This window comes from Trypanosoma melophagium, assembly GCF_022059095.1.
Source record: "Trypanosoma melophagium isolate St. Kilda chromosome Unknown ctg13segment2, whole genome shotgun sequence".
In the NCBI taxonomy this organism is placed as follows: domain Eukaryota; phylum Euglenozoa; class Kinetoplastea; order Trypanosomatida; family Trypanosomatidae; genus Trypanosoma; species Trypanosoma melophagium.
In genome coordinates this window covers 151,082-164,390 of record NW_027125140.1, presented here as the reverse complement: position 1 = coordinate 164,390, position 13,309 = coordinate 151,082, and the positions used below count along the sequence as shown (strand labels likewise).

The 13,309-nt window shown below is 39.7% G+C and overlaps 5 protein-coding genes across 5 annotated transcripts; all 5 read right to left on the bottom strand.

Moving 5' to 3' along the window:
* Positions 1 to 162: 162 nt before the first annotated feature.
* LSM04_009595 (Mitochondrial substrate/solute carrier) lies at positions 163 to 1,335 on the bottom strand (the record flags this gene model as incomplete). The annotated part of the gene is made up of 1 exon (XM_067330799.1): positions 163 to 1,335. The coding sequence occupies one exon, from the start codon at positions 1,333 to 1,335 to the stop codon at positions 163 to 165; it is 1,173 nt and encodes a 390-aa protein (XP_067194138.1).
* Positions 1,336 to 1,957: 622 nt separating this feature from the next.
* LSM04_002254 (uncharacterized protein) lies at positions 1,958 to 3,661 on the bottom strand (the record flags this gene model as incomplete). Its single annotated transcript, XM_067330798.1, has 1 exon — positions 1,958 to 3,661. One exon carries the CDS (start codon positions 3,659 to 3,661, stop codon positions 1,958 to 1,960), a length of 1,704 nt encoding a protein of 567 aa, XP_067194074.1.
* Positions 3,662 to 4,692: 1,031 nt separating this feature from the next.
* On the bottom strand, positions 4,693 to 6,738 carry LSM04_007250 (Choline/carnitine acyltransferase domain; the record flags this gene model as incomplete). Its single annotated transcript, XM_067330797.1, has 1 exon — positions 4,693 to 6,738. The coding sequence occupies one exon, from the start codon at positions 6,736 to 6,738 to the stop codon at positions 4,693 to 4,695; it is 2,046 nt and encodes a 681-aa protein (XP_067194120.1).
* Positions 6,739 to 7,174: 436 nt separating this feature from the next.
* Positions 7,175 to 8,182, bottom strand: LSM04_000053 (SEP domain; the record flags this gene model as incomplete). The annotated part of the gene is made up of 1 exon (XM_067330796.1): positions 7,175 to 8,182. One exon carries the CDS (start codon positions 8,180 to 8,182, stop codon positions 7,175 to 7,177), a length of 1,008 nt encoding a protein of 335 aa, XP_067194048.1.
* Positions 8,183 to 9,641: 1,459 nt separating this feature from the next.
* LSM04_001352 (uncharacterized protein) lies at positions 9,642 to 11,333 on the bottom strand (the record flags this gene model as incomplete). Its single annotated transcript, XM_067330794.1, has 1 exon — positions 9,642 to 11,333. The coding sequence occupies one exon, from the start codon at positions 11,331 to 11,333 to the stop codon at positions 9,642 to 9,644; it is 1,692 nt and encodes a 563-aa protein (XP_067194062.1).
* Between the last annotated feature and the right edge of the window lie 1,976 nt (positions 11,334 to 13,309).

The window sequence follows — 13,309 nt, the reverse complement described above, 5'->3', positions numbered from 1 at the left end:
CGTACTTTTTCTTTCATTGGTTTATTTTTTCTTTTCTCTCTTCTCAAATTAACCAGTCCATTCTCTCTCATCCTTATTTTATACAAAAGTGTGCTGAAGAGAAAAGAAAATAAGTAAAATACGAGCACTACTTTCAAATATAACGTTAATTAACCTTATACTTCACATTGCCTGAACAGCATCTTGCACCATATGAAATAAGCTCTGTCCTATTGCCATCCCAAGACCAACACGTATAGAACCCCAACCAATGTTCAATCGACTATTTACCCAACGCCACGCAGCCATTGGGTGACGTCTGCAGGTGGTAGAGTAACTTGTGAGATATTTCCATGATTGTTGTGCTTCCTTTCCCAAGCAACCATTTTGGTTGTTGTTGTTGCTGCTACTACTACCATTACCAAGGGGTGCTTGAGAAAGTTTTCCTCCATCTGCTGGAGGGCGGATTAAACCATTGAAACTTTCACCATTCCGATAAATAAAGTACGCCTGATAGAAGAAAGAACGAAGAAGTGGAAGATAGCGCATTGGAACCGAACCTGAAGGAGCCCCATATATTACTGATCTAACATAATTAAACGGTGAACTCGCCACAGATGCTAACAACGCCGCGACAAGATTAGAGATAAAAGCACAAGTTCCACACTTCTCACTTTTCCATAAAGGTCTCTCTACACCGTTTTCATGATAAGTTGAGTTCTCTGTTGCGATAGAACAGCCAGATGTCAAGCCTTTGCCAGAGATTTCCTCATACCATCGTTGAATAAAGATAACATATGAGTCAAGGAAGTCTTTGAATCCTGTAGCACGTCGAAAAGATTCATACACGACACCAAAAATACAATCACGTAGTGCAGTAGCACCAATTCCACGAAAAAATATTCGTAATCCATTTTCCTTGTATGCTTCAAGAGTTACCCTAAAGAAAGAAGAATTAATTTCTGAATTCCACATGCGATATTTAACAACTTGCATGCCATTTAAAACTGAACCATTCAAGGAACCAGCTGCGGCTCCAATGAGAAAAGCATTTGTTTTCGGCGAATGAGAAGCTTGAAAAAACTCTGGCATTACTCTTTCAATGAAAATACGCATGGAGTCCTGCCAAAACATGTATGAAGCTCCTACAAGAGTACGATACACAGCGGCATTCAAAAAACCTTGAAATGGTTGTTCAAAGTTTCGAGGATCTAAAAAATGATTACGTCGGAATTTCACTCGCACATAAAGTGCCCTATCAAAAGGATTAAAAATCACAGCCTGCACAGCACCAGACATCAACGCAGGTCCTGCTGTATTAAAAAAACCCTCTTTTTCTGCATTTTGATGAGTCATGCCGCTCTCCCTTTCTCTCCTCTTCCACACAGAGTCCTTTTCCGACTACCTCCTGAGAGAATGGCACAACCCACTCTATGCAGATACGTCACAAAAATAAGACGTAAAAATCAAGAGGAACTATGTGACCAAACAAAGAAAAAAGAAGAAGAAAAAACAAGGCGATAACAAACAATTAGTTAATTACAGTAAATATAAATCAAAATTGGTTTTACATTAAATAGAAAAAAAAATCAAATAAAATATATGTATATACGATTATCTAAAGAAACAGGAATAAACACAGATTTTTCTATTCTCTCAATAAAATATCTCATATGTGTTATTTTTCCTTATTTTTCCCCTCCTTTGAAGTTAAAGAGAGAAATCAGTACTTGATAGAAACAAAATATCCCTATTACGTTCTAGCATCTGTTTCCTGTCACTGTTGTTAATTAAAACAACTTATTTCTCTCTTAACCTCTCTTTTCTTTTTTCTTCTTAAATTTCCTTCACTTCACGTTGTTGAAAACAATGTCCTTTTAGACCGCCACTTCACTCCCGGCTCTTGCAGTAGTTCCCCACCATTATTTTTATTGCACTGGTTTCTTTCACCATCTATTTTATCTCTTTTTCTTTCTATCTAAAAAAAGCCACCACGGCGTTCTCTTCTAGATCGTCCACCTCTGTTATTTGCGTTGAATCTCTTGTTTCGGTTATTACTCTGACTCTGCGTGCGTGCCTTCTTCCTCAAGTGCTCTTCCGTGCCAGGAGGAGGCGGTAGTACACCAATAGATATGGAAGAAGTTCCTGATGATGTTACGGGTGCTCTTTTGACAGCTGCCGTAGATGAAGCTTCACGTCCACGTTTGAGGGATGGTAAGGAGTGCCTGCGTAGCCAACTCTCTGTGAGAGCGCCCATTGGAATGTGTCTGGCGGAAAAGGCGCCTAAGATTACACGTAAATTATGACAGCAACCCAACGCTTCTACCTGTTTCTTTCCTGCAGCAGACCTTTGCATAAGTTTTTTCACTGCGTATACTACAAGGGGTTCCATCTCTGTGATGACCTTCAATAACGCAGTACATTTTTGTTCAAATGCGTCTTCATTTAGCTGCTTTAAAAATTCAACAGGTTTCTTTTGTCCTATAGCAACAAACGCAAATAGTAAAGCCTCAAAGGTACTCAGATTTTCAGGTAATACGCTGGTATCACCCATAACATGTGTTAATTGTTTAAATATTGCACTATATAGTTTGTCAACATTTTCAGGAGTGGCAAGACGAGCTGCAAGTAGTAATACTTTCGCATGCCACAATCCCTTTGGTGTTGTAGTTTCAACAGGTGTTGTAAGAAGCGACGCCTCTTCCAATGTTGGCGTAATATCATACGAAGTTGCAGTAACGTGCTGCGCAATGATGCTTAGAGACTCCAGAGCTCGGTCACTGTTAAGCTTATTCCTTGCGAGAAACGCGGTTAGTAGTTGCAGACCGCCACTCTCTCGCACCATTGGAAGTGCAGCGGCGATAGATGTGAGCTGCGCAAACTCCCGCACCGTAACGGTGGAAAGTACACGAATAATAAGACCCAATACATGTTCCTGCACTTCATCTGACCACTGTGATCGCATAGCGGGGGCCTGTGCGAGTCGTCGAAGTCGTGCCATTGCCATTCGGCGTTCTTTCATTAATTGCTGCTCTTCCTCCGCCTCGCGGTCATCGCTGATCCAGTGCAGCAGTTTTGTTACAACCGGCCGGAAGGCATTCTGCACAAGTGCGTCAAATGCCTTGGAAGCGGCCTGGCGTACATTCTCCGTGAAGCCATTCTCGTCCAGCATGACCTGCATGAGCACATCCGCCCCCTCCCGCGAGAGATACTCCCACTTCTTGTCTAGCACAGAGACCGGCCCAAGTGCGGCGATGCCCTGCACGGCGGCAACGAGAAGTTGTGGTGTATCCTCAGTGCCGCTGAGAATCTTCACAAGAGAAGTGACAATTTTCTTCAGGGCATTACCATCACGCAGATGATGACCGTAGCGAGCCACAAACTCTAATGTACGTACACGAACCAGAAGAGGGGCATCAGGGTTTTCAGCTTCTGCCAACATTCGCAATAGTTCACGCACATAATCATTCACCTTCGCAGGACTTTCGGTAACCGCGGCCTGAAGTGTGGCGTACAATTCCGCAACAGTAGTTTCACTGCGAAGGGCTTCTGATGGCGGAGATCCCGGTGGTGTTGTTGTTGTTGTTGTTGTTGTTATTATTGTTTCCACCCCAACGCACGGCTCCACCTCTTCCGCTTCTTTTGCAGCGGTGGATTCTGTTGCCTTCTTTTTAGGGGCCATCAAAGACTGTTTAAGTAATACTTATAGGTGTGTGGGTTGGGTTAAGAGTGAGATTCCGTTAACTAAAGAGGACTTGATCACACAAGGTGTTTCTCCGCTTGCATCGGTTCAAATAAATAGGAAATATGACCAATACAACGGTAGTAGTATTATTAGGGTGGAGGGTAAGAGAAATGTGGTAGAAAGAGTAACAGGGAGCATATTAATCAGAAATTATAGAAAATATAAAGGAAGAAACAACACCAATAAGAGCAAATATAGAAGCAAGTGATAAAAACAAATAAAAACTCGTACGCTCAGAAAGACAAAATATTCCCCAACATGAACGAAGAAACGAAAAAGAAAAAAACAAGAAACGCTATCGCATAGGAAAACACCAATAAAATTAAAAAAAATATGTTACATAACCATACGCAAGATACTTTTTTTTCTTTGGCCTCTTGTATACGAATATATTCGTGTATCCTCGATGCCATATGGATGAGAACTTCAAAGAGATATGTCTACTCGCGGGTAGCAAGAAGATCAAAAAGTAGTAAAAACGCTATCAGCAAAAAAAAAGGTAAAAGGTAATACAGTAGATAAATAAATAAATATAAAGCAAAACAAATAGTCATTACATTTCCATGACTATTCTTTAAAAAAAAAGACTAAAAAGAAAAAACAAAAATACACGCTATATTTATATATTTTATTCATTTTATATTTCCCATTACATGCACCACAACCCACATCATCCCCTAAAGGGAGCGGGACCAAGAAAAATCCTTATCTTCATCAAACTCCTAAAAAAAAAAACAAATAGGAAAACAGGTATTGAAAAAGATCTCCAACACACACCCTTTCCACTTGGAATAAAATAGGTTAGGTGGAATTCCCCAAATTTCCAACACTAAGGCGATATCTATACCAAATAAAATTGGAAAGGCAAACAAGATATATTTCGCTAAACAAAAAAAGAGTTTTGTAAAATAATATCATTCCTTTCTCAAACTCTCACCAAAACAAGAAAAAAAACGAGATTAACAACCTCACGCGTTTTTGCTGCTTGTCAAGAGAATATTATACATATCAACCACAGCGGAATAAATAGCCTCAGCGAAATCTTGTGCCGAACCTTGTGGTCCACCTTCTTTCCAGCATGAGATGTTGAACTTTACAGAGTTATCCGCTGCTGCATAACCAATCCCATATCCAGGGCTCACAGGTCCGAAGCCACCACTAATAAGAGCATCAGAGTAAAGCGAGGATGTACTTAACATATTACTGGAAAGTGTTTTATATGATGGATCTTTAAATAGCGCTGGTACATGCTGAGGATTACGACGCTCAGCTACCTTTAAAAGAGCAAATAAATGACGATCAATACCCTCACCCATTTTTGCATTTTTGGAAAGACTGCCATGTTTCTTCATAGCTTTTTTAAGTGCTACCACTTTTCCACTCGTTGTCGCATCAGGTGCATCCATTAACATAGTGAAAGCTTGACTTTCTAAAGTTGCTGAGCGAACACACTCTGTACGACCACGAAGAAAAGCACAAGTACTTGCACTTTCATATGTACTTACTGTACTTTTGTACATACGCCACCAAGCAAGTTGCATAGCAACCTGAAAGAATGGATCTGTCTTAATACCTCCTTCTTTAAATAAAGCACTACATCTTCCAATATCAGACAAAATACAAGAAAAAAAATCCATACGACGAATTTCTGAGCTGATACGTAATTTTGCTTTAGATGCCTCCTGTTCAATTTCTGGTGTTAGATGCCATTTAATTTGTCGAACAACTTCTGTTGGAACCGTATCACGTTTCATTCCTTTACTACTTCGCATAATAGAATGATTAAAAACATCTTGTGTGTAACGAAGAACTGCCACACCATCACCCCAGCTATGCTCAAAATTTATACCGAGAGAACCATCCTTGGTTACAATAACAGACATACTCTTGTCCCACCAGCGGTTTGTATCTCTTACTAACATAGCACGAGTTACCGCATTATTACCTTTTGATGTCCAATAATCTACTTCTATATCATCATCTAGGTTTAATACAAACATAGCAGAATCTACCAATTCAAAGTTTTCTTTATTTTTATGATTTCGCATCATAATTACACGTGATGCATGCCATGCGGTTCTGTTCATACTGGTGAGTACTCCAACTTCTGTTTTTGGTGATACCGCATTCATATCTGTAATGGCTTTTAATCTCGCATATATTTGCTCTTCCGGTAAAGGTCTACATTCACTGTCTGCAACAGTTACAACATACTGATGACCTCGATGTTGTACAATTATATGTGGAGTAAATCCAATTGATTTTAACTCATCTTTTAGTGCTCCAGGGACTCGGGTAGAATTCATTAAATTACCATATTGTGACATATCAAGAGGAAGGGCATAAAAATTCGAACCAATTGCCATTACTTTTGCAGAAATAGATTCAGGAGATAAAGCTACTGTTCGTTGAAACCAATCACTTCGGCAATAATGATCCTTTGTGCCGAAATAGAAGACTTCTGGTTTAAGTTTATTTTCAAGATACATTCGATAAAAAGCCACACTACTGGTAATCCAAAAGGTTGCACGAGTAAGCATATCTGTTTTATCTGTATCTCGTCGAGTAATAAGACATGGATTGTAATTTATTGGTAATGGAGTCCGATCTGACAGGTATAAATCAAACCAGTCTGCAGAAATATATGATGTATGTTTATTTGCCTTGTCTGTACGCACCAACTCATCCTGAAGTTTGGCACCTTCACAAGCCTCAAATCCTTTTACAATTTTTTCAGTTTCATCAAATTGTTTTGGTGACACCAATGGTTTAACTGAATCCAAATACCGTGAGCAAGTACTAGCAAGTTTTGGAATTGGTAAACGAAAAAGACTGCGTTGCAGGTGTCTTGTTGGAATCACAGAAGTATCGAGTACGGTCGGGTCTGTACAAACACCATCCGTTAGACTTTCAATGACAGGCCGCAGATTTGACCAGTCCGTTATGTCTTTTGGTAATTGGAGTAACGATTGGGAGGAGGAGGCGGCACAGAGGGCACGGGAGCGGCAGAGCATTGTGTTTCGTTGTAATGTAATGGGTGTGGTTATCTTTTTTTTTTTTTTTTATTTTTTATTACGTACTTGTAAGGAACACAATAAACACACAGAGAAAAGGGGGAGGAAAAGACAAGAGATATTAAGTACCAGAATAATAATAAATAAATAAAAACGGCCCACACAAAAAGAAATACAATAATAATAAGAAGAAGAATAAGAATAATAATAATAATAATCATCATCATCATCATCATCATCATCGTCATCAACCTCTTTCCACAAACTGTTGAAGTTACAGAATGATTCGATCCATCAAGGGAGAAGACAATAATAATAATAATAATAATAATAATAATAATAATAATAACAGGAACAAAGAAGATGGAAAAGAAAAACAACAACAGGCCAGAGTATTTCAATGCAAGATAATAATAAAAAGTTATCTTAAAGCATCTTAAACCGGACGCATCATCACTGTAGCATTCCGTAACTTGGCGGCATCAATTGTTAATGAAGTATCCTGTAGTGGCCGTGGTGGAATATCTCGAGCGATGAGTTGGAAAGCCAACGCACCCGGTTGTGCATGTTGTGCTGCCAAAACAAAAAGATCAGCCACAGTGTGTCGTTTTGGGTTTACCTTAAACTCCTTACGCTCCCCAAGAAGATTCACAATCACCAATTTGGAAGTTTCCTCATCCTCATTTAAATGGAAAGACCCACTTACTCCAAGTTTAGCCCCTGCTGCAGTTGCCTCCGAAGTTCCTGTTGTTGTTGTTGTACTGCACAATCGTCGTCCCTCGCCAGCAAACGGTACATGTGTTGTTGGTGCGTCCTGTTGTGTGGAATCAACGAGGCGCACGGATATATTCGTATTGGGATACATAGCCGCCACACTGTCTGGCACCACACCCGTATTCAGCGCATGAAAGAATGCCTTTCCCTCCGCACTGTCCTTTGGCTGCAACGGCCCGTTATCGATCGCATATCCATTGCGGTAGACCGTCACCACAATATCACGATGCTGCTGCACCGTTGAGGCGATAAATGGACTCGGCGCCGTTGTGTAGCCGAGACGTCTACCGCGGCCAAAGAAGGCCTGCGCGCCGTCCGCATCCTCGCCGCCCGCCTGCGTGCGTGCCCGCTCGAAGATGGACTCAATCACATCCCCCACCGCATCCTCGCCGCCAAGCACCACCTGTCCGGAAGAGGGACCACCACCGACAAAATGTTTTTCCGCCTTCTTATGATCGCCTGTTGTTGCTGCTGGCGAAGAAGAAGAAGATTGTTGTTGTTGTGTTGGTGTTTGTTTGTCTTGGGCCCCGTTCGACACCTCTTCCAAGAAGTTGATGACACGTTCGGCATCTCCGCCATATTTCTCCAGCAGTTCTAGCGCCTCCTCACGCTTTAACCATGGCATGTATGCCGTTAACTCCGCCACGTCAGCCTCCTTGTCTCCTGGCATTATGGATAACTGATAAACTTTTTTTTGTTTTGCCTTCTCCTATGCGTATTATTTCCCCTTAATCTTCTACTATAACTTTCTTTCTTATTTCCGTTTCAGGCTAGTTGGTTTTCTTTTTCTTTTTTTTTGTTTGTTTCTGTGTTTCTGTTTTCCTTCTATTAATTCAATTTCTGTAACCTCTATTACCTTTGATGAACCGGATGAGTCAAGTCTACCTTCAACGTATTCGAAAAGAAAAAGAAAAATGTACGTATATACAGAAATGTACATTAAATATATATATATATATATATATATATATATATATATATAAAGAACAAAAATAAAAGAAAAGATAGCACTGATGAAACATAAAAGAAAAAATACACTGTCCATACGTCTCCAAAAGTATCGAAGAAGAATTCAATGACCGAAATAAGAGATAACCTCTCAAGTCTTTTTTTTTTTTGCTTTCAATTTAATGTTAAGGTTAGGCCTTTTTGGAGAAAAGGCGAGGACAAAAATAAAAGCAATTCGGAAAGCTTTTTTCTCTTTTTTTTAATGAAATACACGAATTAAATAAAATGTGCAGATTCACATATAAGCGTATCTCCCACACCTGTAAAGCTTCACTATAAAAAAAGAATGCAGTGGGAACAGATGAATACGACACCACTACAACTCTCAAGCAAAGTTAAACAGGTTAATAACACGTTATAATAATCATCTTTCTCTTTTTTTTTCCCTTTTTTTTAGTATCCCTTTCATAGCTATATTTCAGTCAAATATCTCTTCATATCTTACACTCATACAAACTGTGTTTGTACCGAACATACACCATTATATGAGTTATTTCATTCACACCGCCTCTTTCTCTCACCTGTCCTTCATAACACACACACACAAAGGTATATATGTTTTAGACATCGTTGCGCAGTTTTGGTTTCCCAATTCCTCCCTTGATGTTCATTCCCCACCTTTATTAAAACCCATCCATCAAGGTAGTGTAAAGGGATTTTCTTCACATAGACTACATGGTCTATACGAATAGGATTAAACCGCAAAGGAACGAAAAAAAAAAAAAATGACCATCACACCTTTTGCAGAGGCATTAAGAAGAACAAACCACATTCTTTTTCCTTTTTTTTCTAACCCCTTACTACATGCCTAATTTCCTTTCCTTATGGTATACATTGGTTATAGGAAAGGCGAACAGAAAACTCTTCTGAGATTTCCCTTATTCTTTTTTTTCTTGCTCTCGTCTGCAATTCCCAGTGATTGTGATCATGAAGCAGTACAAGGAGCAATAACAATAACAATGGCAACAGTATAAGGATAATTTAAAGAGGTTCCTACTATTTCACTCACCTCCTCTCTCCCTCCCTCGCTCTCTCTCTCTCTCTTTTTATTAATATATATATATATATATATATATATATATATATATATATATATATATAGAGGGAGAGAGAGAGTGGGGTTAGGTGGTAACTTCTGTTGCTGTAGAAGGTTTCAAGTAATCCGCAAGCTCCGCACATGCCGCAGCCATGCGCCCCAGTTCCACCACACTACACAACTCATCAACAGCAGAAGTGTACTTTGGTAGAGATTCATCTCCTACTGATTCTTGCGGTTGCAGCCGTATAGCCCCTGCAGATACCCAATCATCATCATCGCTAACAGTATTATCAGTATTACGGTGTTCACTGCTACCAGTATCATCATTCTCACTACTTTCATCCCCGGCGCGTCGGCGGAGTGAGCGATCTGCCAGTGCAATTACGCGGCCAATAACAGATTTACTGGGTTCATCGCCCTTTATTTCGGTTCCATCGTCAAGTACCTGCAAGATATCCGCCCCACTAAGGAATTGACATTCCACGAGTACATCATCTACTCGTAAAGCACGTCGGTCTGCACGGCCTCCACCTCGCCAGCGAGGTCTTACTTTGCAGTTTTCCATAAATTGATCAAAGGGACCGTAGTGTCCACAACTCAGTGCTTCCTCCTCTTCTTCTTCAACTCCCACTACCTGTTTCTGAACCGTATCCACCTTTTTTATATCGGACACACCAACAGCAGTGGTAGCCGTAGCCGTAGCAATAACAGTAGTAGAAATACTAGTAGGAGTAGGAGTAGTCATAGTAATAGTGGTAGTGGTATTAATATTGGTGTTAGAAAATAGAGGCGAATCTGATATACTCACAAGAGAAGCATCCTCTTGTGAAGGACCCATCATTGCCTGATCAGCACTCAAACAACGTGCAATTCCATAAGATAAGAAAGGTTCCCTATTCCCCACTTTCCTTGAGTTTACATCGTCATAGGAGTAGTAACGTGCTAGAGTTCTTTTTTCAAACGATTTCGTACTGCAGTTAACAATCTTAGCAGAAGTGTTAGTGCCATCCCTTAATGACTTTGTAGTGGAGGGAAATACACCTCCTCCCAGACTTGTCTCACTTTTAGGAGTTGCAGGTGTACGAAAACCAGTGAGAACTGCCGATAATGGTGTTTGTGGTTTCATTGCCGTAAATTGTTCAAGTCGTGGATGACGCAGAAGAAGTTCCACCTTTTCTTTTTCACCCCACTCACGCATCATATCAAGAGCCACTACAGCCTCATCATCTACTCCTTTAAAATCTGCGAGGTTCATTGAACGTAGAGAGCGTGTCTGAGAAACATTGTGATTCTCTAGATTGCCCTTGGATAGACATTTTGGAACTAAACGGTTATTATTTTCGCACGGTTTTTCATCCTTTCCAAAGGTCCAACAACGTGAAACTAAAGCAGAAAAAGTATCAGGTAGTGAATCAATTTTACAATTGCTGTCATTGCTAGTTCTGCTGCTGTTTTTCGGCTCATACGAAAAACAACCAACCACTCGACCCTCTGCTGTACTCATATCACTATCATCATGGGTGTTGCATGGCTTTTGTCGTCCCTGTACATCTATCAGTCCCTGTGGTTGCGTCTCTGTATACGAAGGTGTTTGTGATGTTCCTTGTGTTGTGGAAGATACATCAACACTCTCCGCAGAGGGATTTCCATTCTTCAATCGTAGAGCCGCATCGTATGCATCAACGTGCGTGGTGTAGAGAGGTGATGATGCATTATCCCCAGTGGATAAACCCATACAGGCGGAGATAGCCCCAGTAGTGGTGGGAGACTCCATCATAATAATAATAGTAGTCGAAGTAGTGGTACTAGAAACAAGGAAACAAATACAGATTAAAACTCAAAATATTTTGAACACAATATATATATATATATATTTACCTCTTGGAGGTTTTCTTCTTTTTTCTTCTCGTAAAAACAAAAAAAAACAACACACACACAACCTCACTCCTCTATCCTTACTTTTAACCGCAATCAATAAAAAAAAAATGTTATGCAGGTGCTTCTCTTTTCGTTTCTCTCACTAGTTCTTTATATCTCTCTCCCACCCCAAGTGACAAGTAGAGACACAACCACAATGATACAAAGGGGAAAAAAAAGACCGCACACGCACAGACACGAATTAATAAACCAAGAAAAGAAAAAACAATGAACTTCCTTAAAAATATGTTACAATCTCTTTGCGGAAAGAGAAGTCCAAAAAGAAATCTGTAGAAAAAGAAAAAAAAACACAAAAGCGAAAGAAATCAACGCAAAATATTATGCTGCTCAATCTTCTGTTTTCTTGAACTTCTTCCTGAAGTATGTGCGCTCGTATGTGAAACAACTCCGTTTCTTCTATTCTTTGCTTAGCGTTTTTGTACTCTTTTTCGTGTTATATGTCAATATATATAAACTAATTTAACTGGAAAAAAAAAGATTTCACACCAACTTATCTTTTTGTTTCGCTTGCACCAGTAGGCTATACCTCTGCCACTTTGCTTTGAAAAAAGAGCAGACCAGAACACAAAAAAAAAACAACGGCAGACAAACAGAAAGAAACAAACTAGATGAGGATAGTAGAAGAAAAAATTCTTTTCCCTGTCCGCTTACACTGGGGTCTCTTGCCTTTTTTTTTTGCTGTTGTTTGTGTGTGTGAAACTATGATGATGTCTGGGTTCGTGAAACGTTTATTTATTTCCTTTTTTTTTGGGCTGCGTGTTTAACGCTTGGTTATTCTTGTTGTCGTTGTTGTTTTTTTTCTCTTTCCCTTCTCTTCCTTTTTTCTGTTAATACCTCTTCCCGGTTCTTGTGTATGAATGAACCCCACACAAATCCGGCGACAGAAGCGTAAGTGTAGAAAAATGGCACGTGAGCCTCCCCTCCAATCCCCACAGTCTTCGTCTTCCTTTCCCTGCTGTTCTCTCTCCCCGCCGCTGGTCGAAGTGCGAAACAAATACTGTACCCAGCACTGTTAACAAGATAGCCAGCCGCTGCTGTTGTTATTGTCCAGTAAAGCGTGTGAGAGGGACGACAGAAGCCTCTCCCCCTCAACCCGACCGTCGTGACGGTACGAGTGTGGCGACTTGTGGGAATAAAAACATAGAAATAAAAAAAAACGAAAAAAACAAAGAGAACAGACAAAAAAGGGGGGAAATAATGTATATGTATATGTATAATTAGATATTACTTGGGTACATGTGTTAAAGAAAGAATATGATAGAGTCGATGATGGGAATAATAGAAAGTTATATACGTGAACAGCGATAAACAAGGCAAGGGACACAGACACAGTGAAAGAGAAGGAAAGATAGAGAAAAAAAAAAGAAACTCATTTCTTCTCCACAAATCCCATCACATCTCATCTCCGTGTCTGTACATCAATCTATCATTGAAATATGTATAATAACTAAACTAAGGCAATTTATTTTCTCTTCTTTTCCTTTTTTCCCCATTACATCTAACTCTAGGACTTATTTATTTCTTCACTTCTTCATTGCTTTTATTTAATTTACGCTTAACTGACGCAATATCAGAACCGGGAATCCACCACCCATTACCACAGAACACATGATCCCATCCTTTTCTTGATGCGTGCAACTCATTTTTTTTTTTTTTTTTGCGATCACAGCACTTGATGCTGCAGCTGATTATTTTTTATACTCATTACCACAGAAGGCAAAAGATACGAAAAAGGAAAGAGAAAAAAAAGAGTTCAAAAGATTCAAAAGATTAAAGAAAAAAAAAAACGTTACGTTCTCAGAGAGTATGAAA